A 23,389-nucleotide genomic window follows, 5' to 3' on the forward strand; every position below is an offset into this window, starting at 1 on the left:
GCCGATCTGAGAGGTTCCCTTTCTGCGTGGCCAGCGAGTCCTGAGTTTGAATCTCAGCTCAGTCTGAATCCACTCCGGGCGTGGGTGGGTCCTGGCAAGCTTTAAACTCTAGCTCTTGAAATGGGGGTTCTACCTCCTCGGTCCCGGGATGACCAGGCTGAAATGACACAAAGCACACTAAGCCCGTCACACAGGGTCCCTCCGATGGCACACACTTAAAAAACAGTTGATGCTATTATTATTTTATCACATGAGAAAGGGGAAGAATCTAGGAGGGTGTTCCTGTGAAACGTTTGATGGAGATTTCTGGAATCGGAGCAGCTGTCAGAGATGCCTCCAGGCAACGGTGTCATTTACAGGGCACACCCGGGCCTGCCGAGCGACCACACCCCTCTGCCAGCACAGCCCACGGGCACCCACGGCCTCACGCTGCCTCGCCCGCCAGCTGTCCTCACGGCACACGGCATTTTTCCGTAGCTGCTCATGTCCACTCTTCCTAAAAACAAATTCATAACTAAAATCTGAAACGGAACCCCAGCAGGGAGGAGGGCGCTTTGCTCCTTAGTCGGGGGGCATCGAGGGCTGGGCCTGGCGCACAGGGCCACCCCAAATGACAGATCCGGATGGGTGCTTCACAGGTGCCCTCCGAGTACAGACTCAGCTTAAAAACCACCACGTGTGAGGGTAAAAGAATCCCCAGTGAGAGCTGGGAGGTCTGAGGAAGGACCCGGCCCGGCCCACATGGGACCCGGCTGCCCAGGGGCTGCAGGGAGGGACTCGGCTAGCCCCTGCCCCCACCGCCTCCACGCTCGCTCGGGAGAAAGGCTGGGGTCTCACTGAGGTCACAATGCACACACACACAAAAGGGAGAAGGAAGCGGGCTCCAGCGAGCCTCACAAGCAGACGGCTGGGGCCTCTGCGTCACGAGCCCCGTCCACCCCCAGCCCTCGCTCCTGCCCACCGCTGCGGAACTGAAGGTCAGCGTGGCCCTGGGCCAGGAGACCCTGAGTGAGGGCGCGGCTCTGGGGCGCGATGGCCCTGCTCACAGGCACCCAGCTTCTGACAGCCCCCAACCAAGAACGCTCCCAGTGACATCACGCTGCCAGACCAACAGAAAAGCTCTTGGTCAAATACACTCCAGTTTCTGGTTAAAGGTCCTGTTTTACGGCCAGAAAGCCCCCAAAAGGCCACACTGCAGTCATCACAGTTTAAGTGACGCGTGTGTTTTAACGCTGAAACCCAAGTTTTTTTGTTTTTTCTTAGGCGAGGCAACCCTGGGTTGACCTCACAGGTTACAAATCCCTTATTTTTTTTATTTCTTACACCTACAGCACCTGGTCTTCCTAGGTGGTCTCCCATCCAAGTACTGACCAGGCCCGACCCTGCTTAGCTTCCGAGACCCGATCAGACCGAGCTTTGACAACGCTGTGTCGGGCTCTCACAGCAGTTATGCAACACGAGCCAGGGAAACGGTAACCATGGAAAATGCGTCTCCCCATCACACGTTTCTGGAGAAGTTCGCTGCCAAGTGGCGGGCGGTGCGCGACGCCTTCCTGCAGAACCCCCGGGCGGGGCGTGTCTGGAGACTCGGCGTGTGTCTGCAGCGGCGGGACGCGCACCTCTGCTCTGCAGCACCGGAAGGGAGAACCCCAACCAAGACGGGCCCCCGGGTCTCCGCCCCCGCCCCTCACCCTCCGCAGCCACTGCTGCGGCTGCTGCTTCGGGGATAAGACGGGAAGGCCGCGCGCTCCGGCCCTCGGGGGAAACGCGCCCACGCACGGCCGGACCCGCGCACGCCCGTCTCGCTGCCGACCGCAGGAGGGTCCCACGCGGGAAAGAGACGTGGCAGAACGCGGGGGTGGCGGGTGACAAGCAGGGGGTCCCGCCAGGAGAGGCGGCCAACGGTCCCGGGGGAAGCGGCATCTAAGACGAGGCCTCAGGAACAAGGAGCCTTTTGTAATCCTGGGAGCCACGCGATACGCAGCATTCGGTTGCCTGCCGCGGAGGAGAGCCGAGGAAACGGGCGGGCGGGGCGCCCGAAAGCCACCCCCCACCCCCATCACCAAGACACGCTTCGCAAACCACGCCGTCAGCACGCGGGGCTCCCGGCCCGTCCGCACGCGACAGGCTCGGACGCCAGGCCTCCCCGACTGCGGGGGGAAGGGCGGTGAGCGCGAGAAAGTGGGTGTGGGAAAAAGGGGAGGACGCGCGGAGTCCCCCACCTCTTAGAAACTCGACCCCAGTGACATTTAAAGAGGTGACAACTGAAACACTCCGACATAAATCCCCCTCACGGAAGAGCCCGCTTGGACTCTGAAGAGCGGATCCGACAAAACGGAGATTCGATGCCCGGGCTTCGGGACTTTAGCCCCCGGGGCTCACTCAGACGGGAACGTGGGGTGCGAGCGGCAGCCACGCCGGCCTGGGGGCGCCCCGGAGAGGCCCCGGGGGACCCGGAACGGAGCGCGGACCTGTGGTGAAGACCGTGAGGGACGCTCCGGGGAAGGAATCTGCTGACTCGGTCCCCCTAAAAGGCCGGACGGTCACAGGCCAGCCCCGGGAGGGATGTGGGGGGGGGGGGGAGATGAGGAGGAGGCTGGAGACTCTTCGCCCACTGCGACGTCACCGCTGGCACAAGGACAACCCAGACGATGTGCCCCGCGCGGGTCCCATCTGGAGAAGAGGAACCTGGATCTAATCAGATTCTGCAATTAATACCAGTGACAGGGACCCCTGTGAGTGGCCGCCCAGGTTTGGAGGCTCCTCCCGAAAACTCATGACTGACGGCTGAGCTGGACGTCCAGGGTCGGCCGTGACACCTTCCAGCCCGCGACCCGCATGTGCGGAGTCCTCGGCATGCCCTCCAGCACCCACCACAGCTTGTCACGGTGACTGACACTCCTTCGCGGGGTTACAGGCAGTTTCGCACCTGCCGAGTCTGGGGGACGAGGACATGCAGAGGCTCCTTCGGCAGACCCTGCACACGGCCAGGCGCTGTGACGAGGCCTTCGACGCGCATGCACTGCCGGGTCACCCATGCACACACGACTTTACGCCAGCGAGTGGCCCCGCACTGTGTGCTGGGGGAAGAGGCCACAACGCCCTGGAGCCGTCTGCCCTCGCTGGACCAGGACCTCTTCGTCCCTCCCTCCGCACGTGCACCTCCGCCAGACCGAGTCGGCTCAGGGACCGAGGGGTGACAGATGGCGTGACGGCAGTCACTCTGGAGACAGGAGGGACCTTGCGATCAAAGTCGAACCCCGTGCGTTCTGGCTTTTGAAACTGAGGCCCAAAGGGACACATGCACTTTCTGACGGGTCCACAGAAGTCACAGAGGCAGGAGCCTGTCCCGGATCCCCGGCTAGAGTTGTGTGTCCCCTGCAAGACACACACAGCGTCCTCGCGGCGGTGACCCTCCATGACATCACTCTGCTTCCTGGAGGCGGTCAGGGCGTAACATGTTCCAACAAGAAAACGCCTGAATTCCACATCGATACGTCAGTCGCTCCCAAAATCAAAGTCCTGGGACTCAGGGGACCTTGTGCCACCCACTCCCCAAACCACCGAGACCCAGGGCGGGGGCGGGCGCCCTCCCGAACACACCCCCCACCGCCTTATCCAGTCAGAGCGCGGGCGCGCGTCTCCCTTCGCCCCGAGTGAGCCGCGGCAAGAGGACGGTGGCGGTGGCTGTCCTCCGGAGCCCGGACCACCACCCGCCCCGCAGAACGGGGCGCCCTCACAGTCGAGCCGCGCTCCACGGGCGCCTGGTCCCCACTGCGCCCAGAACCTGACGCCACGATGCTGCTCCAGAAACCCGCCCGCCCCCGCCCCCACGTCCGACCCGCCTGGCCGAGCCTCGTGCAGCCGACGGACAACGTGGCTGAGCCACCTCGGGCGGGCGGGGTACAAAACACCGCCGGGTGGAGCGTCGAGGCGGCGGGGTACAGGGGTTCACGCTAAGCGTCCTTTCGACTCCTCTATGTTTGAAAATTATATCAGAAAATGTGGAGAAAAAGAGATCCTCCTTGAGCTGGAACCAAATTTCATCTCTTTCGGTAGAAAACCATCTTGCTCACACAAATCCCAGACCCCGTCCTGCGGAGCGCCCCTTCCCCTGGGCAGACCCGGGGTGGGGGGCCGGAAGTCCGCAGGCAGGAGAGGGCTCCGTCGGCTCAGGGGAGCAGTCGGCTGTCGCCCGACTCGGCGCCCCCGCGTTGCTGCCTGAGCGGAGGGGGGCCCGGCCTTCCCAGACGAACGAGCGCGCGGCCCTCTCTGGTCCGCAAGCGGCAGCCCGCGGTGTGCCGCTCAGCCCGCACCCCACGCCCCAGCGGAAGCGGGGATTCTCGCAGAAACCCGGCTCCTCGTCGAAGCGCGGGACTCCGAGCCACGTCCAGGAAAAGCAGCACGGCCGTAACGTCCGGACCGGGCTCGCCGTCCAGACGGGCCTCAGAGCCTCCAGAGAGACGCACGGAACCCACTGCCCACGGCGTGAGCGTCACTCAGGCCTCCCCCAGGGAGCTGCGAGTTTAGGGAGCGCGGCCGGGCTGGGGGGGCCGGGGAGCGGGGCTCACGGTTTAGACAGTGGGCACAGGAGATACATACACAATTCTGTTATTCCCCGGCATGAGATGACCAGAAGGCAAGTATGCAACTGAGACACCTGGTTAAAAATGAAACGTTCTTAGTGAAAACTGGAAACGGCCTTTTCTGTGTGAAGGCGCTGGGCCTCCTCGGGCAGAGGGGCGCGTTCCCCAAGGCCTCCTTGCTGAGGCAGGAAGAATGGCACCTGTCGACGACCCCCCACATGTCATCGGCTTCTCATCTTCTGGGGCTCGAACAAGGCTTCCTCCAGAAGCCCCAAGGCCTTTCCGTGGCCCACGCTCTACTCTCCCAGCCCAGCACACCTGCCCGCAGTGCGGACCTACCCTGTTCTTACAGAGCAAGCGGCCAGTCACCGCTGTAGTCCAGCCCCGCGCTCTGCCAGCCCATGAATTAAAGACATCTGGTGAAAAATACACACACCTGACAGAGAAACAGGTAACTATAAACACATGGCTATAGTTGGATGTCAATCAAGCATCACGTGGCACGTGCTCTGACTGGCTCCGAAAAAGGCGGTTAGCCCGGAGACCACCCGGCCAGACAAACAGGGCCTCCGGGGCCACGCCGCCCCGTCGGCGAGCAGGAGCTCGTCAGCGGCCACACTCCCAAGACCTGTGCATGCCTCAGACACCCATCAGAGAATCTACGGAGGAGGAAGGGGCTGCAGTACATTCCAGACGCCTGCCTCTCAGCCCGTGCGGCAGACGGGGCGACGCCTGAACCCCCACATCCGAGCCCGCCCACCGCGCACGGCTCAGCACCTCCCTTCCACCCGATCCTGGGGCACCTAACGATGAACCGCCCCTACGTGCCCGGGAGCAACCTCGGTCTCTCCCCCTCCCCCTCTGCCCTGAGGCTCACAGGGGGCCTCAGGCCTGCGCCTCTGTGGTCACCTTTCGGGGTGTCTCTGCTTTCCCATTCCCCTGCCCAGGCCCCCGCTTTCCCTTACGACGGCTCTGATTGGAACCCCCCACACCGCCACCCCCCGCTCCCACAGCCCCGGTCACCAGCACCGTTCGCGCCCTGCGTGGCCACGCTGGCCCTGAGAGAATGCCCATCATCAACAGTTCGCCACTGCACAATCGAAGCGCTCACAACCACTCTCAGGGGCTCCCAGGCCTTGCAATCCCCGGTCCCCCCTCCCTCCCCCAGTTCTCCGCAGACTGGACGCTCCACTCCGTTACCCGGCCAGGAAAGCCGCCCTTGGCCTGGTTCCCGCCCTGCCCCGCAGTGGCTAAGCCCCAGTCCCCCCATGCCACCTCCCTCTCCCACACCTCCAGGCTCCGTGTGCCGCTGTGGCCCCCAGAGCTAGACCTGAAGGGCGCTGGGGGCAGGGCTCAGCGCCCCACCTCTGCCTAAGCCTGGCTCTGCCCATTGTGGCTACTAGATAACATCTTGCCTTCTGATTCTCACATTAGCCACTTCCCATACTAAACAAAGTAAAGATAAACACCGCCCCGCCACCCCCATCCCTCAAAATAAATATTTGCATTTGCAGAGCCACTCGAGGAGTTCACGGGCACACACGCACACACAGTGCCACCCCCCCCCATCCTTGCCCTGGGGTCCTTGTGAGCTCCAGGTCCGGGCTCTGCACGCCAGGCCTTCGTGGAGGGGGATGGGCAGTTCCCAGGACGCTGGAGAAGGGAACAAAGACAATAACCCCTTGAGAACAGCAGAGTTGGCAACACTTAGCTTTTCTTTTCTTCTTTTGTGTCTTCGCGTAACTGCTACAAACAACAGAAACTGAACAGTGAAAACAGGTAACTATTAAGACCACAGAACAGTTTTCACCAAAAGTAGCAAATGAGCTTCCTTTCAATTACCAACCCAGATCCAAAGGTTCCCTAACACCTGGGACGCAGGTGGTGAGGTGGACTGTGGGTGCGTCTGGGCCCCGCCAGAGAGAGCACCCACGCCGACAGCCTCCGAGGTCTGTCAGGAGCCGGGGCAGCAGGAGGGGCTGCCAGGCCCGGGAAAGGCATCGTCCCCGTCTTAAAGGAAAGTACTTCCTGGTGAAGGAATTCACGCACCCAGCTCCGTCTTATAGAACTGCAATTACTCAACCAACAAGCAATCCACAGTCTGCAGAAAACCTGAATTCAAAAAGCCAGCACCTGAGGCAGTGCGGGAACAGTAGCAGCCACTTAAACATCTGTTTGTTAACAAGCGACAAAGAGAGCATAAACAAAAGGAGGGGCAGCGCCGAGGGTGGGGGCTGGACCCCAAGCATCAGTGAAAGGTCCCGCAGCCGGGCGGGGCCCCGCGGCCAGCAGCGTGGCTTCAGGAAGGGGGTGTCCAGCCCGGGAAGAAAAGGTTAACAGACACAGCGCCCCACGCCCAGGCAGACACCCGACGGGAACGGGGACACCTGGGCACCAAAAGGCACCTGAGGGACCACGCCCAGCCATGCTACTCATAGCAGCCCCACACGGGGGGCGGAGGAGGGGGGCTACCCAAACGCCCACCGACAAGGCAGCCGCCTCCACGGGCCCACGTGGCGGGGCCGCCCTGCGCCCGCCGCCTTCTGGTCCCTAACGAGGATTCTAGCTGCACACAGCAGTCAGTCTGTAAGTCATATGTCCAAAAAAAAAAAAAAAATGGTTCAAAAAAGTGAGCGAGTTGGAAGTGGTCTCAATCCTACCAATCGCAGACTCCAAATAAAGACACGGAGAAAGTGGGAGACCCAGGCTGGAGGGGCAGAGCTAAACGTGAAGCAATGCTCTTGTCTGTGTCTGTCTGTCTGTCTGTCTGTCTGTTTGGAATCAGCTTCACCAGCAGCACTAACGGGAACGGTGTTAGGACAGGACACGGAGCCCCTGCGCACAGCAGCACCCCAGATCTCAGAAAGCAACAAGGGCGGGCGGGCTTCCGGAAGCACCCCACTCCCTGGAAAATACACCGCTCTCCCCTCAAAAGCAGCTGGAAACACAAATGGTAGAATTTCAGGGCAATCGGCACCCCCCCCCCAATAGATTTCTACTGCATCACAAAAGCTCGCAGGTCCCCTTACCTTAACCCAAATCTCGTGAAGGCCGTGAAGGCCGCCACCTGCCCCCAGAGGGAGGGCAGGCAAGAAGGAAAAACTCAGAATACGAAGGCGGTCTTGTCTTGTTGCAGGAATTCGTTTGAAAAAAAAAAGAAAGAAACAGAACACCTTCTAACCCATTCGAGGACCCTCAAAACTGTCGGTATGTCCATACTAGCCAAAACACATTGAATTAAAACAAAATTCAGTTCCTGTGCTAGGATTCTGTTCTCCAGGACTGTCCTCTGAGGAGATGGTGACGGGGCTTTCCACGGGGCCCTGTCCTAAGCCGGAATCGGCCTGGCTCCCTTCGCGAGCGCCTGTCGAATGCTGACATTTCTAAGACCGAACACAAAGCGCCTGTGAACGTGGCCGGGAATTCTATGGAATTCTTCTCCCAGAACCAGGAAAAGTGTTTCCCACCCTTTAAAAATAAAAAAAAATAATAAATAAAAAAGGCCGCTTCCAACCATGCTAATGACAACCAGACGGTATGAGCAGTTTTAAAGATTAGACAGTTGCTTGTGTAGAAACACTGTACAAATACTCCAACTCTGCAGCCCAAAAAAGACAATCCCCATCACACAGCAGGAGAAGTGTGAAATTTGCAAATGAGCCCCTGGTTAAACAAAACACCAATCTGTTCCCGGGGAGCTGGGGTGGCCACCTGTTCCTGGCCGGTGGCAAGTTCTGATAACCAGTGGAAGAAACAATACCCCAGCGATGACAGCCCCCTCTCGGGCCCTGGTCCCCACCCTCTGGCCTATATTTAGTCTGCTCTTTATGGAAAATCTCTGCGCCTCGCACACAGACAAGCTTATGTGGCTGGTTATTCACAGGGTCCGTGAACAACCTCTTCTGCTGGGGGTGGTGTCTGCTCTCCTTCCCTGCCCAGCGCCCCCCGCCCCCCACATACGCACACACAACCAAGACACCCCCTTCTGGCCCTGCTCAGTTGGGAGTGAGGTCCACCAGGAGAGGGAGGGACCGGACCCAAACTTCAGAGCCAGCCCTGCCCCTGGGAGGGTCACCGCTGAGTCTGGGAAAAGTCACCCACACACAGCCCTGTGTGCAGGCTTCCCACACTATAAAATAGGGTCACAAGGCCTCCCCGCCCCCACCGGCCCCTCGGAGCCCCTGGAAGGCCAGCTCACCACGGCCCGCAGGAAGCCTTGCTGGTACCCCATGCAAAACAACAGAAGCCACGGAGATTAGAGACCACCGACGGCCCCGCGCATCCTGCTTCTCAGACAGAGGTGCTTAGTGAAGAGAAGGAACTACACAGCGAAGGGCCAGATCAGAACCCCGAACCCCAGGGCTTTAGAAATAACCAAGCCTGACCCGCTTTGCCAAACTCAATCACTTCGGGAAAAGACTCGAAGGATCCGGTGTGCCGGGAAGGGGGTGGGGTGGGGGTGGGGTGCGCGGGTTCGGGCTTGTGTGGATGTAGAGAAAGGCGAGACAAGACCAAATCAGTAGCGAAAACGAGCCAGAGTCAGACCTACAATCCGTAAACGCCTGCAGGGCACACGGGGAAAAAAGAAGGGTGCAAAATACGGGATTTTAGTCCTAACCAAAGAAAAAGTCTGGTTTGGACAAAACACAGAGGTGCAGTCAGGCGCAGGCTGCAGTTCTGTTCCGCAGCTGCTGCAGCTGCTTCTCCCCCGAGTCGCTTCCTCCGGGCCCCCGACAGCCCCTTCGCGCGGCTGCTAACACGCAGCTCCCGCTCACCCACGTGCTCTCCGCCCTGAAACAGGAGTCAGCGAAACGCGTCGGCCGCCAAACTGTCCTCCGGGAGAATTCTGAAGAGCCCCGTCGGAAAATACAGGAGCCTCCGCTAAAAATCGAGCCTCTCCGAAAGACGAGAGGAAAGGCCCACAGAACCAGACTGGGACTTAGAAGGAAATGGGACCTCAGCCGGTCCTACCTCCCTCCGCTGTCCCCTCGGCCAGGTCCCTCCCCCACCCACCTGACCACCTCCCTCAGGGCGCTTGGCATCGCCTGGAGGTTGAGTGAACCGGACTTGAACCGAGTGTGACCTGGGTGTAAACCCCTACTCTCCTACGTTTAAATTCCGTGCCCCGAAGCAACGCGCCCCGCCCCATAACCTGCAGGGGGGTGACAGGAGGTCTTCTCTGCATGGACGGATGAGGATGAGTGTTGTCGGAGCACTGGCCCACAGGAGACGCTCCCGCCATCCCCAGCATCGCTTCCGGAAGCGCGGTCCCCGGTCCCGCAGCCTCTGGAAACGCGTCGGCGAGGCCCATTCTCCGCCCTGCCCGGCTTATGGAACTGGACGCCCTAGAGGCTCCAAGGCCTCCAGGTGACGCGCCTGCACACCCGACTTCGGGAACCGGGGGTCTCAATGTGACACTGAGCAGACGGCACGTGTCAGCTGCCTAGTCTGTCACTCATCTGTCCCCACTGATGACGCTGATCCCACGTCTGAACCTCACGCCCCACACACAGAAACACCAGCCTTCCACGCACGGTCGCGTTGAAAACAGCGCCACATCCAGCAAGGAGATCACTGCCTTCCGCTGCGCGCACCGAAAACATGTCATCTCCACCCGCAACACCGCGCGGCGTTCGGTTCCCACCTGAGCTAACCCACCGGACCCGAAAGTCAGCCTGTGACTGACTGCACCTCTGTGTTTTGTCCAAACCAGACTTTTTCTTTGGTTAAGACTAACCCATGCTCTGTGACAAGTCTTGAAACGCCCGCCCTCCCGCTGGAGGATAAACGCTGTCGGCACCACCCACCAGGAGCGAAAAGACCCAAACTCCGGAGCAAACGACAGCTCCTCCGGCCAGGGCACCGCCAGCAAACACCGCCCGGCACCCTCCAGGGCCCGGACGCGAGCCATCGAGCCTCTGAGGAGACCACGGCCCGCTCTCTGCCCTCCAAGGGCTCCCAGTCCTCCAGGCTGGAGCAGGGTCAGGACACAAGGCAGCAGGCCTTGGTCGCGACTGGGCGAGGCGGGGGCGAGGGGTCGCCAGGGCTGTGACTGAACGTGTGAGATTTCACCTGGAAGTGATGACCGGCCAAGGGCAAATTTTAAGGCGACGGTGACATTTTACATCAGCAACTAAAAGGCCTCATACCTGCAACTTTGATTAAACCTGAAACATCACACATCAGTCGATAGTGGCAATGAAAAATTGTGCTCGTCCATGGCAGGAAGAAGACAGCTGTCCCCTAACCACGTACGCCTGCGACGACCAGATTAAACACAGCTCTGCACGGGAACACACGCTTACAGAGCGCTGTCTGCGCAGAGAGCACGGCCGTCTGGGTGATCTGCGGCATTCTCGGACCCTCCTCGTCTTGTGCAAAGCGGACATGTGCTTGGGATGGTTTTTCCACACGGGGCCTGGGGAGACTGAATAGCCAGGAGCGCCGATTCTCTCAGAAGGAGCTGGACAGCCATCGCTGAGGCCGGATCGGCCCAGCCCACCTCCCCCCCGCAAGCCCCCGACACCTTCTGGTCCTCAGCGGTGGCGTCTACGTCACGGGACTTACGCAGGACGTACAGAGATGCTGCACACAGCGCTCTGCTGAGCACGGACGCTGAATGAAGGAGCTGCATCGCGGCATCGCCCCGCCCCCTCTTCCCGGGTCCCCCAAATGCGGGACCCCAGCCCTGGAGCCCCCTGTGAAAGCACCCGTAACGGGGGCCTGCAGAGGAAGCCACACGAACCACCGGTGGGGAGCCTGGTTCCTGCCAACCTGCCCCTAGTGGGGGTGTTGGCACGAAAGCTGGCTGGGGGCGCGAGCACTGCCCCCAAAGCTGACCGGGGCCCCCAGCTCTGCCCTGGCTGACTGAGCGGCTGGGTCATCACGGGCATGCTACTACTGCCAAGCGAGTGACAATGTGCAACTGCTAACGACGGAGGCTTCACCCCTTGAAGAAGAACAAGCTTCATCTAACAAGAAGGGCAGGTGACTCACTCGCCTCAAACCCATCCACCCCAGACTGGCTTTGTAAAGGAGAGCCAGAGGGGGAAATCCTCGCCAAGCTGTCCACACTGGAGGCGGGCGGCTCCCCCGGCTCCTTGCTGGCATGGAGGCACTCCGTGCTGTGGGGCTACGTTTCAAAGCATGCCGCACCCCAGAGGGACACCCCAGAAGTCTGATCAGGTAAATCTGAAAACCATGGGCAATGCTTCCTCGAACTCCAGAGACTTTGGGGGGGGGGTAGCAGCTAATATATCAGCCAAAGTCTGAAATAAAGATCTTAGGGGGGGAAAATAAACTTTTTTTTTTTTTTTTTGGCAAGGTAACATTCTAAAATAAGGCTCAGAACAAAGTCGCATTTTCCATGCCTACAAACAGACCTGCTCTTATTTGGGGATCCTGGCGAGCTCTTTCAACTCAAATACGTACATCCGTCCACCTCATTAGAGATTCACCGACGCGGACCCACTCAGAAGCGCTGCGAAACGCAGCTGCCCAACTTCAACGAGGCCACGCCTCCTGCCGACGGCAGAAATCCTGAAGTTGCCAGAGAACGGGCGAAATTTTAAATAAATGATGGCACAGCCAAATGCTGGAACAGTATGCCAACGTGAGAAGTCATATCTTCGAAATTTTCCATGACACTAAAAAGCGCTTGAACGTTATGCTAATCACAAGGCTTTCAGTGTGACTCCAATTTTGCATATGTACACATGGGGGCGGAGCCTCGCTGGAGAGCCTCTAAGATGCAGTTTTCTGTTTGCTGAGGCAAGGGATTTTTAAACCTTTTGCTATATGATGTGCATATACTTTCCTGAGAAAACGTGGTTACATGTTATAGTTCAGAACGAGTAACATGTTGCCTTTTGCAGCTGTAGCATCCTAACCTGCAAGGGTCAGGCAGAGGCAGGTCTGCATCTGTTTCTTGGAGTCACTGATGCTCCTGGCACAGGCTGCAGGCTCGTTTACCCCACCGGATTCCTCCAAATGCATCTGCAGCCTCCGCAGCCCACGGCGACGCACTCAGATGCAGCACGAGTGGACGACCCACGCCCCACACAACTGCGCAGAGTTGTTTCCGCACAGTTCTCTTCTCCTACAAAACAATGCTGCCCTGGCTGGCACAGCTGAGCGGCCCTCCCGATTTCCAGACCATCGACAATGTAGACATAAATCACAACCACCTCTTAGAACTGGCTCGGGCTGGGGGAACATTTCATTATAACAAATGAGCTTCCATTTCATTACGAGGGGCAGTGCGAGCTGCTCTGGGAGGCTGCAGAGCCGGGCTCTCTATTCAAATGATTCTTTGGTTCAGCCCAAACTCTGAATGACCTCAGCCAAATGTTCAGGAGGTCATTATCCCTCCCTGAACCTTCGTCTTCTACCAAATGAGGATAATGAAGCTGGCCCCGTTCTCTCACAGGGCTGGTACAGCCACACAATGAGATTATGAATGCAAACACATTTCTGCCGAAGTCCCATAGAAATGAAAGGTGATATTGTTGATAATACTGCAAAGAACAGAAGCACATCTGAATGGTTATTAAGCCTCATTAAACTAACAAAACTGACACAATACTGATATTTTTTCTAACAAAAAAATGATAGCATCGTCAAAGTCTCAAGCAGGACTCGTTCACTAATTCTGAGTCTTATTAAAAATGACAAGGATGCTAGCCAAGAAGGAACCGAAAGTCTCCCATCACCAAGCTACCAAAAGCCATCAGCTAAGAACCACACAATACTTTTAAAAAAAAAAAAAAAAAAAAGGAGAAAAATGAAACCACATCCTCTTGCTAGAAAGTCAAACTGCTTTGCTGGGTGCATGCGAGACCCCAGGGCTCGGCTTCGAGCACGGGAAATGAGAACGAGGCGCAGCATGAATCACACTCAGCGAGAAGCCCGCGCACAGCGCCGCGGTCTCCCGGCCAGGTGCGTTCAGTTCTTGGCAGTGGCTTTCGAAGTGTTTCATCAGACTCCCGTGGAAGCCGGCTGCCAGCGCTGCAGAGCGCCGAGCGAGGCGGGCGCAGCACCCCCCACTCTGACGCCACTGGAGCCGAGCCCAGGCCCCAGGGGAACTTTCCGCAAGGCCACCGGCCATCAGCAGCGCGTGCCGGTCCCATGGCCGCCCGCCCCCCACATCTCGCCAGACGCACAGCGGAGCCCCTGCCTCTCAAGGAATCTGGAAGTGTCTTAAATTGCCAAGAAGGCGGCCTGGTGTGCCGACAGCTCAGAGCCTCTCTGGGAATCAGCAAGTCCCCTATGGATGTGGCCGGCCAATCGGCAGCCTGGCCGGGCAACTGTTCAAGCCACCGGGCTGCCAAATGCCAAGAGGATCAGCACGACATCCACCTCCTCCACCTAACGAGCCAAGCGTCAAAGCGAGACACTCTGGGGTTAGCAGTGTCACCGGCATGATGCCAAAGCAGAGCCCTGCGTGGCCAGCACACTGTCCCTCACGGACAGAGGTGGGCGACCGCCGGCGGCCGGGCTCTCCAACACACTCCCGCCAGGCCTCAGAATGTTCTCGGTGTTCCTCGACAGCTGCCCTACGGGCCTCCGATTAGAACGGTCGTGCGTTACCTGCAACCCGCCCTGCGGGCCTTTCACATCGCTGGCCAGCAGCCACGGGAGGGTGCAGGCTGCTGACTGATTGTGGCCGGGTGCTGGCACCACGTTCTGTGTTTACATCCCCCCTGGTCCCCCAGGTGACTCTCGGCAGGACCAAACGGATAAGGCGAGGAGACAAGCCAGACGCCCAGCAGCGTAGTAGGAGCCACCAGTAACCGGAGGGCACCCGAGTGCAGGAGAGGCCCACTCTGCGGCTCCTTCAGCACAGGGTCCCGGCCTCCCCCGACATGCTGGAAGGGCGGGTGGCCTCCGGGCGCGTGAAAGTGAGAGCCTGAGGCTGAAGGACACCCTGCCCTCCTGGGACGGTTCTAAGCTGGCCTGGGACTCTATGGAGGCCAGCCTTTGACCTGCCCCTGGACACAACACTGCCCTCAGCAGGACTGACTCCCTCGGCCGAGCTCGTTCAGCTGCCTCTACTGTGCCCCAGAACTGAGCAAAGACTGGGAGGGGGGCATCCCCGCCCTCTAAACAAGCTGGCCGGAGCCTCGCCCCCACCAACACACACACCAGCACTTCTCAAAACACGTCTGCAACGTCCAGCAATACGCTGGGTCCTGGCCCGGTAACCTGCCACAGGTCCGGTGGCAGCAACCTCCAGCAGCCCCCAGGCTTCGGCTGGGCTGGGTCACTCGTGGGACGCAGGACACGACCGCATTTGGCCACCGTCTCACAGGAGAGACTCTACTGCCCACTACCAAGCCGACGCTGACAGCCCATCTCCCCTGACAGAGCAGAGCCCGCAGCTCGGCGGCGGGCCCTCGGCCTCCCGAGTTCTCGCTGGGCCTTGCTGGTTGGCAGCACCGCAGCGCTCCCCCGGCGGGGCAGCCGCGTGCCACGGCCCGGCGCGTGTGTACACACGCACGCACACGCGCGCGCTCCCCGCGCCGGGGGTGCCCGCTCCCCCGCGCTTTCCAGAAACCCCGCGGCGGCTCGGCCCTCACCTTCGATGGCGATGACGTGCTCCCGGATCTGGTTCTGCAGCACCGGCTCCTCCACGCGCTCCAGCAGCTCGTAGATGGAGTAGATGTTGGGGTGGACGGACTCGAAGCGCTGGATCTCGGCCCGGATGGCAGCCGAGTTGGCCAGCTGCTGCTGGTAGTTCATGGTGCAGGCGCGGCGCCCGGAGCCGCGCGCCCCCCGCCGCCGCCGCCGCCGCCGCCCCGCGCCCCGGAGCCCGCGGGCCGCTGAGCCTGGGGCGCCGCAGCCCCCGGGGAGCCGGACCCGCCGGCGGCGGGCGGAGGAGGCGCGAGAAGAAAGGAGCGGGCGGAGCGGGCGCGGGGCCGGCCCGCGGACTCAGTTCATGGCTGGGACGCGCGGCCGGCGAGCGAGCGGGCCCCGGCGCCCCGGGTCAGCGGGCCCCCATGGAGCGCCGCGGCGGGCGCGGCCGGCCCCGGAGGCGGCTCGCTCGGGCGCCCTCCTGCGCCGCAGCGGCTCCCACCCCTAGGCGCTGCCCGGCCAAGCAGCCATTAAAGCCCAGGCAGCCGCCGCGCTCCGAGCGCCGGGGCCGAGGGACGGCCCCCCGCCAGTGGCCGCGCCGCTCCGAGCGCCGGCCGAGGCGCGGGTGGGCGCGCTGCGCGCTGTGCCGTCCGGCGCGCCGGGGCCGCCGAGCGCCGCCCGCCGAGCCGGGAACCGCGCCGGGCGCCGAGCCGCAGGCGCCGTGCAAGCCGCGGAGCCCGCTCCCCGCGCCGCTCGCCGCGCGCCCGGCCGCCCCCTCCGCGGCACGCAGGGCTCCGGCCCACGTCGGCCCCGCCCCCGCCCGCGCCCCGCCCGCGCCCCGCCCGCGCGCGCGCTCGCCGCGCTCCGGCCGCCGCCGCTGCGTGCTCCGCGGCGCTTCCCAGCGCGCCGGGTCCCGGGGAATCGCGCCAGGCCCCGCCCCGCGCCTGCCTCGGCGCTGCCTGGGACTTGTAGTCCGCGCCGCGCCGCGTCGGCGCCCCGCGGGACCGCGGGCGAGGGCCGGGGTCCGGGGCCCGAGGGCGCGCGGCCCTCCCGCCTGCCCGCGTCCGGCGCGGCCGCGCTCCTGCCCCAGCCCGGTCCGCGCGCCCGGGCGCTGAGCCCCTCGGACCCCGGAGCGCCGCGCGACCCCGCCCGCCCCTGGTTTTGTTTGTGCCGAGCGGCTGGCTCGAGGCGCCGGTGCGACTCGCCAGCGTCCCTCGGCGGCACTTCGTTGGCGCCCCTCCCCACCGTTTTTAACTTTCTGCCTCCTTTTCCGAAAGCGACGCGAGCGCTCTGTCCGGGTCGTGGGTGTTTCCACTCCACGACCGAACTGAAGTTGACGCACAGATGCGAGCAAGGTGCGATGAAATACCGCGGAGGCCCCCTAGACGTCCTTTTCCTTTAAGAGAAGGGGGAGGAGGGGGGAGGGAAAGAGATGGCTCTCAAGCCGCCGCCAGCGCCGCGTGGGTCCGCAGCGCCTCGCCTGCCCGCCCCACCGCAACCCCCGCCGAGCTGGACCGCTCCACGCAGTGGCGCAGCGCACAGTGGGCTCGCGGGACGCTCTGACGCACGCGGGACTGTTCCAGATGTGCCCGGTTTGCACGCACCGGCCGAGTTCCTCGCGCATCATTAGGAAGCAAATGCAGCTGCAGCGTCCCTGGCCAGCTGAGCCTTCACCTGGTCCACGTGCAGCTTGCTTATGGCTTAACCTCTCGGCGGCCAGGGCTGACTCCCCGTCCTTGAACCCTTGTCGAGCTGCTGGGATAACAGGCTCTCCCGTGACCTTCCTGGCTTCTCTGCCCCTTTTGCAAGTGCTTCTCACTTGCCTGAGCCCCAGGAGGCTCATCCTTGGGCCTCTCCTCTTTTCTATATATGCATCTCTGTCTTTCGGCTTGGAATATCACATACAGGTCCCCGCATGGCTCCAGCTCCTTCTCACACACCTGCCAAGGTTCTCTCCACCGCCATGTCCTGAGGGGGCCCATGCCACATGGACGGGCTGCATGGGAAGAACAGGTCTTTCAGAAGATTCCAGCTCCCAGGCGTCAAGTCTTCTAGCCGAAGCTCTACACGCAATAGAGTGAGATAGACGGTCCCCTCTGTGCCTCGTCTGAATTTCTAGCGCACAGAACCTCCGAGGTCGTACACGACTCTTATTTTAAGCCACTACGGTTTAAAATAATCCGTGCCACAGTAGGAGAGAATAATAGAAGATCCTCGAACCCTGTGAAAATCTATGAGAATCGCCGTATGTGTGCGTGGCATCTTTGTTTCTTGATTTATCGTTTTATCAAGCATGTGCCCTGGCTAAAGGGCTGTCAGGAAAGTCCAGTTTCCACACTGGCTCTGCTTGTCCCCTCCAGGCAGCCCATGACTCACCTGCCGAAACAGTATTATTAGTTGACTATCGCTGCCACAAGTCAGCAGCTTAAACCACGCCAATGTCCTGCCCTCTGGTGCTGTGGGCCGGAAGTCTGCCGTGGGCCTCACCGGGCTCGAACCCAGGGGACGGACGCTTACGCTTCTGTAATCTCTGCCGAGGACCCCTCTGTAGGACCCCTTTTCCTGCCTCTTCCTGCCTCTTCCAGCTTCCCGAGGCCTCCCACACTCCTTGACTTGTGGCCCCTTCCTCCTCCTGTCTCACAGCCAGCAAAGGTGAGCTGAGTCCTTCTCCCGCGGCCTCCCTTCTGCCCGCTGCTGCGCCCTCCTCCCGCAGTGTTCAGAACCCCGTGATCGCACTGAGTCCACCCGGATTCTCTAGGATAGTTTACTCATTCCAAGGTCATGGGATCGGTAACCTCGAGTACATCGGCAGCCCTAACTCCCCTTTGCCATGTAATGCAACATGTTCACGGCATTAGGACGTGGACATCTTTGGGGCGTGAGGGACACGATTCTGCCTGTAACACATTAATGAACTCTGCCACTGGGCAGCACACACGCACCCTTTAGTATAATGGTACTTGCATGTGCACCCATGTGTCACTTGGAAGAAACGCATCGAGTTGTCAAAAATCAGCCTGGGACCCACCCATATCCCTGAGGGCTAGGTAGCCATTCAGAACTCAGGAGCTTTGTGTAACCCGACAAGTCACCTACTGTCAACGTGTTCAGAATCCTGCCACACGCCCCGGACCCCGCCCCTAAGTGAGGGAAGCCGGGAACACAGGCGGACACAGTTCACCTGCCTGCCTTTCTTAAGCACTTACACTTTTCAGGTCAGCCAGTGCTTATCTGTAAGGTCAAAGGAGTCTCTTCCTCATATGCAAAGTAAACAAAATGAACAGTTAGTACTATTTAGCCTAAGGTCATTTTTATAAGATTTTCACATTTATTGGATAGCCTTAAAATTAAATTAATCACATCTACGTGGGCTTTAACCAAGATTTTCAAGATCCCAGTAGCAAGGTAGAAGATTTCTGTATGAAATCAAAGCTTTATTCTTCTAAATGTCACTAAAATGAGGGTGTGTCTGAAAGATACTTATAAAGCTTTAGAGGTAGCAGGTAGGGCAAATGGGTGAGTCAGAGTTCCAGACGGAAACAAATCAACATGGAACGCTGGACTTTTCTCTGAAGCTCCTTGGTTATGGCGGACTGCAGCCCTCGCTCCTGACCTTTGCCCTCAGACCCTTGCCTTGCCGCCTCAGCAATCTTGAACTGCTGGAATGAACTTGCCCCAAACCATCCCGCCTTAGGACATTCACTTTACCTATTTGGATAAAAGCCCAGGGACCCAAATAACGTCCATCTCCATTGTTTCTTAAATCAAGGAGTAATTGTTATGCACAGGTGAATTCTATGGGTCATGAATTTTTAATAGGTTGAGTTCAAGCCTATCAATGCATAGGCTAGGCTAGACTATCCGTGGTGCTAGGAGCGAGTCCTGTTTGAGGGTAACGATTGTTCTACGAACTTCGTTATTTTGTAAGGACAGGGAGGAGGTACCACTTCCCAGAAGACAAGCATATAAGCAAAACCCTCTACCTGCCTCCGTCTGGGGTCTCTGCTCACTGCGACATTCTGTATCAGCGCCCTAGGGCTGCTGCCTGGAACAAATTAACACAAACTTAGTGGCTTAAAACATTACATCTCCATCTTCCAATTCCGAAAGACAGAAGTCTGAGAAGGGTCTCGCAGGATGTCAGCAGGGCTGCGTTCCTTCTGGAGGTTCCAAGAGGGAATCTGTTTCCTTATTTTTCAAGCTTCTAGTGGTCATGTGCGTTCTTTAGCTCATGGCCTTTCCTCCATTTTCAAAGCCAGCAGAAGAACATCTTCAAATCTCTCTCTGACCCTCCTGCCTCTCTCTTAAAACGACCTTGTGATGACATTGAGCCCATCTGGATGACCCAGGATAATCGCCCCATCTCAGGACCCTTAATTTAATCACATCTGCAAAACCCCTTTTGCCACGTAAGGTAGCATTTTCACAGGTAGCCAGCCTAACTCGCATAACTTGGAATTCTTCGTAAACAATATTTGAAGATATTTGCAATTTGAATTCTACAAGAAAATATCTAATTTCTCTTGGTGATAGAGCCTCATTACTGCTAATACTTCTGTGATCTATTTACATTCATGATAAGGAAACACTATATTTCAATTAGAGCTCAGTGAAGTTAAAGATGTAAATGTTTTTCTACCCAAGTTTACAGTATCTCCCATCCCCACCCCAAATTTAGGGCAAAGATGGAGATGGCAAGATTAGGTGCTTGGCCCAGGCAGAGGGTTGGGGTCTTCTAAGGCAAGCTACTTTTTAAAAATTGTTTTTAAAAAATGCACGTAACATAAAATTTATCATCTTAACCATTTTAAGTGTACAGTTCAGTGTGTTAGGTGTCGTCACATTGTTGTACATCTAGCCTCCAGAACATTTTTCATCTTGTAAACATGAAACATTGTACCTATTTACAGGACAATGCCCATCCCCCTTCCCGCAGCCCCTGGTACTCAGCCTTCTGCCTTCTGTCTCTATGAATAGAGTATTCTAGGTACCGCCTACAAGTGGGATCATGCAGTATATGTTTTTTTTGTGACTGGTTTATTTCACTTAACAATGTCCTCAATGTTTATCAGTGTTGCGGCAGGTGTCAGAATGTCTTTTATTTTTAAGGCTGAATTACATATCACGTATATCACATGTTTACCCATTCCCCTGTTTGACGGACACGTGGGTTGCTTCAAACACGGGCGTGCAAATATCTCCTAGAGACACTGCTTTCAGTTCCTTTGGGTAGCAACCCAGGAGAGGGATGGCTGGGCCGGGCGTCCTTTCAGTGGCCTGTCAGGGCGAAGCTCGGGGGTCAGTCTGCTCTGAGGCCAGGGTTGCAGCTCCCGAAATTGGTGCTGGAGAGAAGTTAGAAGGCTGCAGTCTCACAGTGCCACAGAAGGGACACGATGAAGGGACCTCAGAGTCCTTTCACCTGAGGCCCCACCTGTGCGGTCACTTACCTGCCTGAACTATGTGTTTGAAATGGACCCAGGAGCAGAATTGAGCCTGCGAAAGCCACCAAGTCCCGAACCGGCACAGGAACGGGACTCAACATGGCTACAGACCTCACTGGCCGGAGGTGGCATGCACTGCAGAGCAGAGGGTGGTGCTGGCTGGCGCCCGTGCCAAAACTCCACTGCTTAGTGGACATGGCCCTGGCCCTCGCCTGGCAGGAACGGCCACGCAACAACTGTCGGCTTAGAACGTTCACGCGGAGCCAGCTGCTGTTTCTCTTGTCCAAATGAAGGGAAAAGGCAGAGGTACCTTGTGCTCCCAGGAACCCCCACAGGCACCTTCCACACGTGCCACGAACACGCCGGTCCGCGCTCACATCAGCTACTGGGGGTGCGAAAAAGCACCTGTGATTGGCACGCCAAACGTGGATTCAGCTGTTTTCAAAGCGGGCGTTTGCACAGACACGCGCTAACGCGTCTGTGTAAGTCACCTGCTCTGTGCATCCGCTGCGAAACGCGTGATAATTCCGAGTGTCTGAATGCTTCGCTCATAAGATGGAAGATTAATTTGCTTCTACACATTCTGTGAGCTGCCGAAAAAGCTGGTTTTATACACGTAGCTTTGGCTGCTGAACAAATGAGACATTGAGAAATCAGATGCAAATGAGGAGTTTACAGACACTTTTGAAATTATATAATCATCTCCCAGATCATGTGAAAACCAAGTAATGACTTAGCGTGGATTTAAGGCAGCTAGAAGGAGGGTCTCTGTGATGTTTTCCAACTTTATTTTTCCTCATCACACTTGTTGGTATCTTTGTACTTGAGCTGTCTGTTTGTTTTATAGATTATCTGCTACGACATGTTTGGGAGGTTTTTTTTAACGTTAGGATTTACTACATTTGGCGAACTGCTCCTTTTGATGGACCCTCTGAAATGTACACAAAATGACAGCAACCCAAAAATACTGCTGTTCTGTTCTTAAATTTTCACTTGGTTTCCAAATATAGATCCTGTTTAAGTATTTATTGAGTCTCGGAGGACTTGGCTGGGCACCTTCAAACCTTATCTCTTTTAACCTTCTGAGACCTTGCTGAGCACCTCAGAGAGGCAATTTGCTCAAGGCCACGGCCAGAAGTGACACGCCCAGGATTCAAGGCCCCCGATTCTCTGTTTTCTGAGTGAAAGCGCACGCGCGCCGTCCAGTCGAATTTTAAAACCCAAGGCGGACTATTTCATCGGCGCGACCACGGCGACGTTTTCTGTGGCCTGGGAGACGAGCCCCCTGCAAAGCACACCGAGATCAGTGCGCAAGGTTATTGCGCATGCACCTGTGTCACCGAGAGCGCTTTTCCTGTCCCGACCTCGCTCCCTCCCGATGCTTCGCTGAGCTGTGTACCCACCGGGCAGTTGGCGTGAGCGGCCTCTGTCCGGCTCTGCCCGCGGCGGGGGCGCCCTGCAGAAGAGGCTTGGCACGTGCCCCGCTGGGATCCAGGGCGCACTTGGTATACGGCCCACGGCCCACGTGGGTCCCCGGAACATAAGACCGCCTTTGGAAAAGGAACAGAGGCCAATTGTTGGGACTGGCCTCCTCCTTTTCCTAGAATAGAGGGTGTTGAGCTGCGTCCCTTGAAGCCACCTCTTCCCCGAACCCACCAGCAGTGGGCAGGGCTCTCCCAGCTCCCCTCCCCCGGGAAAGCTCCACTTTTCCCTTAATATATAAGATTCCGCATTAGCTTCACTTCGGAGCAAATTAAGGAGCAAGAAGCACCGGTACAGGGCTTCGAAATCCTTGCTAAGTGTGTAAATATCTCCTAGGCCCACGATAGTTCTTCATTGTAGTTCGTGGTCATTATCTGCTTGGGATGTTTTTGCTCTGCCCCTGAGGGCAGGAGACAGAGTGAAGGGATGATGTGTGTGTGGGTGTGGGGGGGAGGGAATAAAATCCGCCCCCTTTGCTTTCCTTTTTGACATGCCCCTCCCATCCTATCTCCTCCCCGCTTCCCCTCTGCCCAGGGTGGAGGGAGACGACCAGACCTCTAGGCTGGGGGTTGACAAGCCAATTGCCCACCTCGTGGCCTGTTTCTGTATGGCCTATGAGGTGAGAATTACTTTTACATTTTAAATGGTGTTTAAAAGTCAAAAGAAGACTATTTCATAACACGTGGAAGTCATGTAAAATTCAAATTTTCGTGTCTAAATACATTTTTTTGGGAGCACATCCACGTCTGATTGTTTGCCTACGGTCTACGCCCATTCTCACTCCATGGAGCTGAGTAGTGAGGACCGCCCGAGGCGGCCTGCGAAGCCTAAAATATTGATGGCCGGGCCCTCTGCAGAGCGTCTGCTGAGCCCCCTCCAGCCTTAGAGGGTTTTCTCCTGGTTGTGGGGGGAACTCTAGAAGACATTGCCATCACAGCACGTGTGAAATCGCAGGAAAGGTCTGGACCCAAAGTCGGGCAGTCCTTAAACTGGGCTCCTTGGAGCTCCAGCTGTCCCTTTGGGGGGCACACGGTGAACACACAGCGAGGAAACAGCGAAGTAAACGCAGAGCCTTCTCCTTCAAAGCCCATGGGATGGAGCAAACAGGCATTTTGTGAATACGCTAACACTCTACAGCGTTAGCTGTATGTCACCCTTTAGCAACTCGTTTCTAAATTTCATGGGTTATGTTGTACCAAGCAAGCATTTGAAGCGAGAAGCAGCTGACTGAGCATCACACAAAGCTGGACACCCCTCCAAACCAATATTCTTTCAATAATTAATGCACGCAGATGCAAAGCTGGGCTG

General features: G+C 58.1%; 1 protein-coding gene across 6 annotated transcripts in view; it reads right to left on the reverse strand.

The window, feature by feature from the left end:
- The window catches only part of AGAP1 (ArfGAP with GTPase domain, ankyrin repeat and PH domain 1), a 415,084-nt gene extending 399,206 nt beyond the window's left edge, over positions 1 to 15,878 (reverse strand). For 2 of the 6 annotated variants that reach the window (XM_036236704.1, XM_036236701.1), the window contains exon 1: positions 15,164 to 15,389. In XM_036236704.1, coding sequence (XP_036092597.1) covers positions 15,164 to 15,326 — 163 coding nt within the window. In that variant the 5' untranslated portion in view covers positions 15,327 to 15,389. Of the gene's footprint in view, positions 1 to 15,163 lie in introns of all 6 variants that reach the window. The other 4 variants (XM_036236703.1, XM_016158954.2, XM_036236700.1 and 1 more) reach the window with 4 other exon arrangements.
- Between the last annotated feature and the right edge of the window lie 7,511 nt (positions 15,879 to 23,389).

Source organism: Rousettus aegyptiacus, unplaced genomic scaffold, assembly GCF_014176215.1.
Source record: "Rousettus aegyptiacus isolate mRouAeg1 unplaced genomic scaffold, mRouAeg1.p scaffold_m13_p_2, whole genome shotgun sequence".
Classification (NCBI taxonomy): Eukaryota; Metazoa; Chordata; class Mammalia; order Chiroptera; family Pteropodidae; genus Rousettus; species Rousettus aegyptiacus.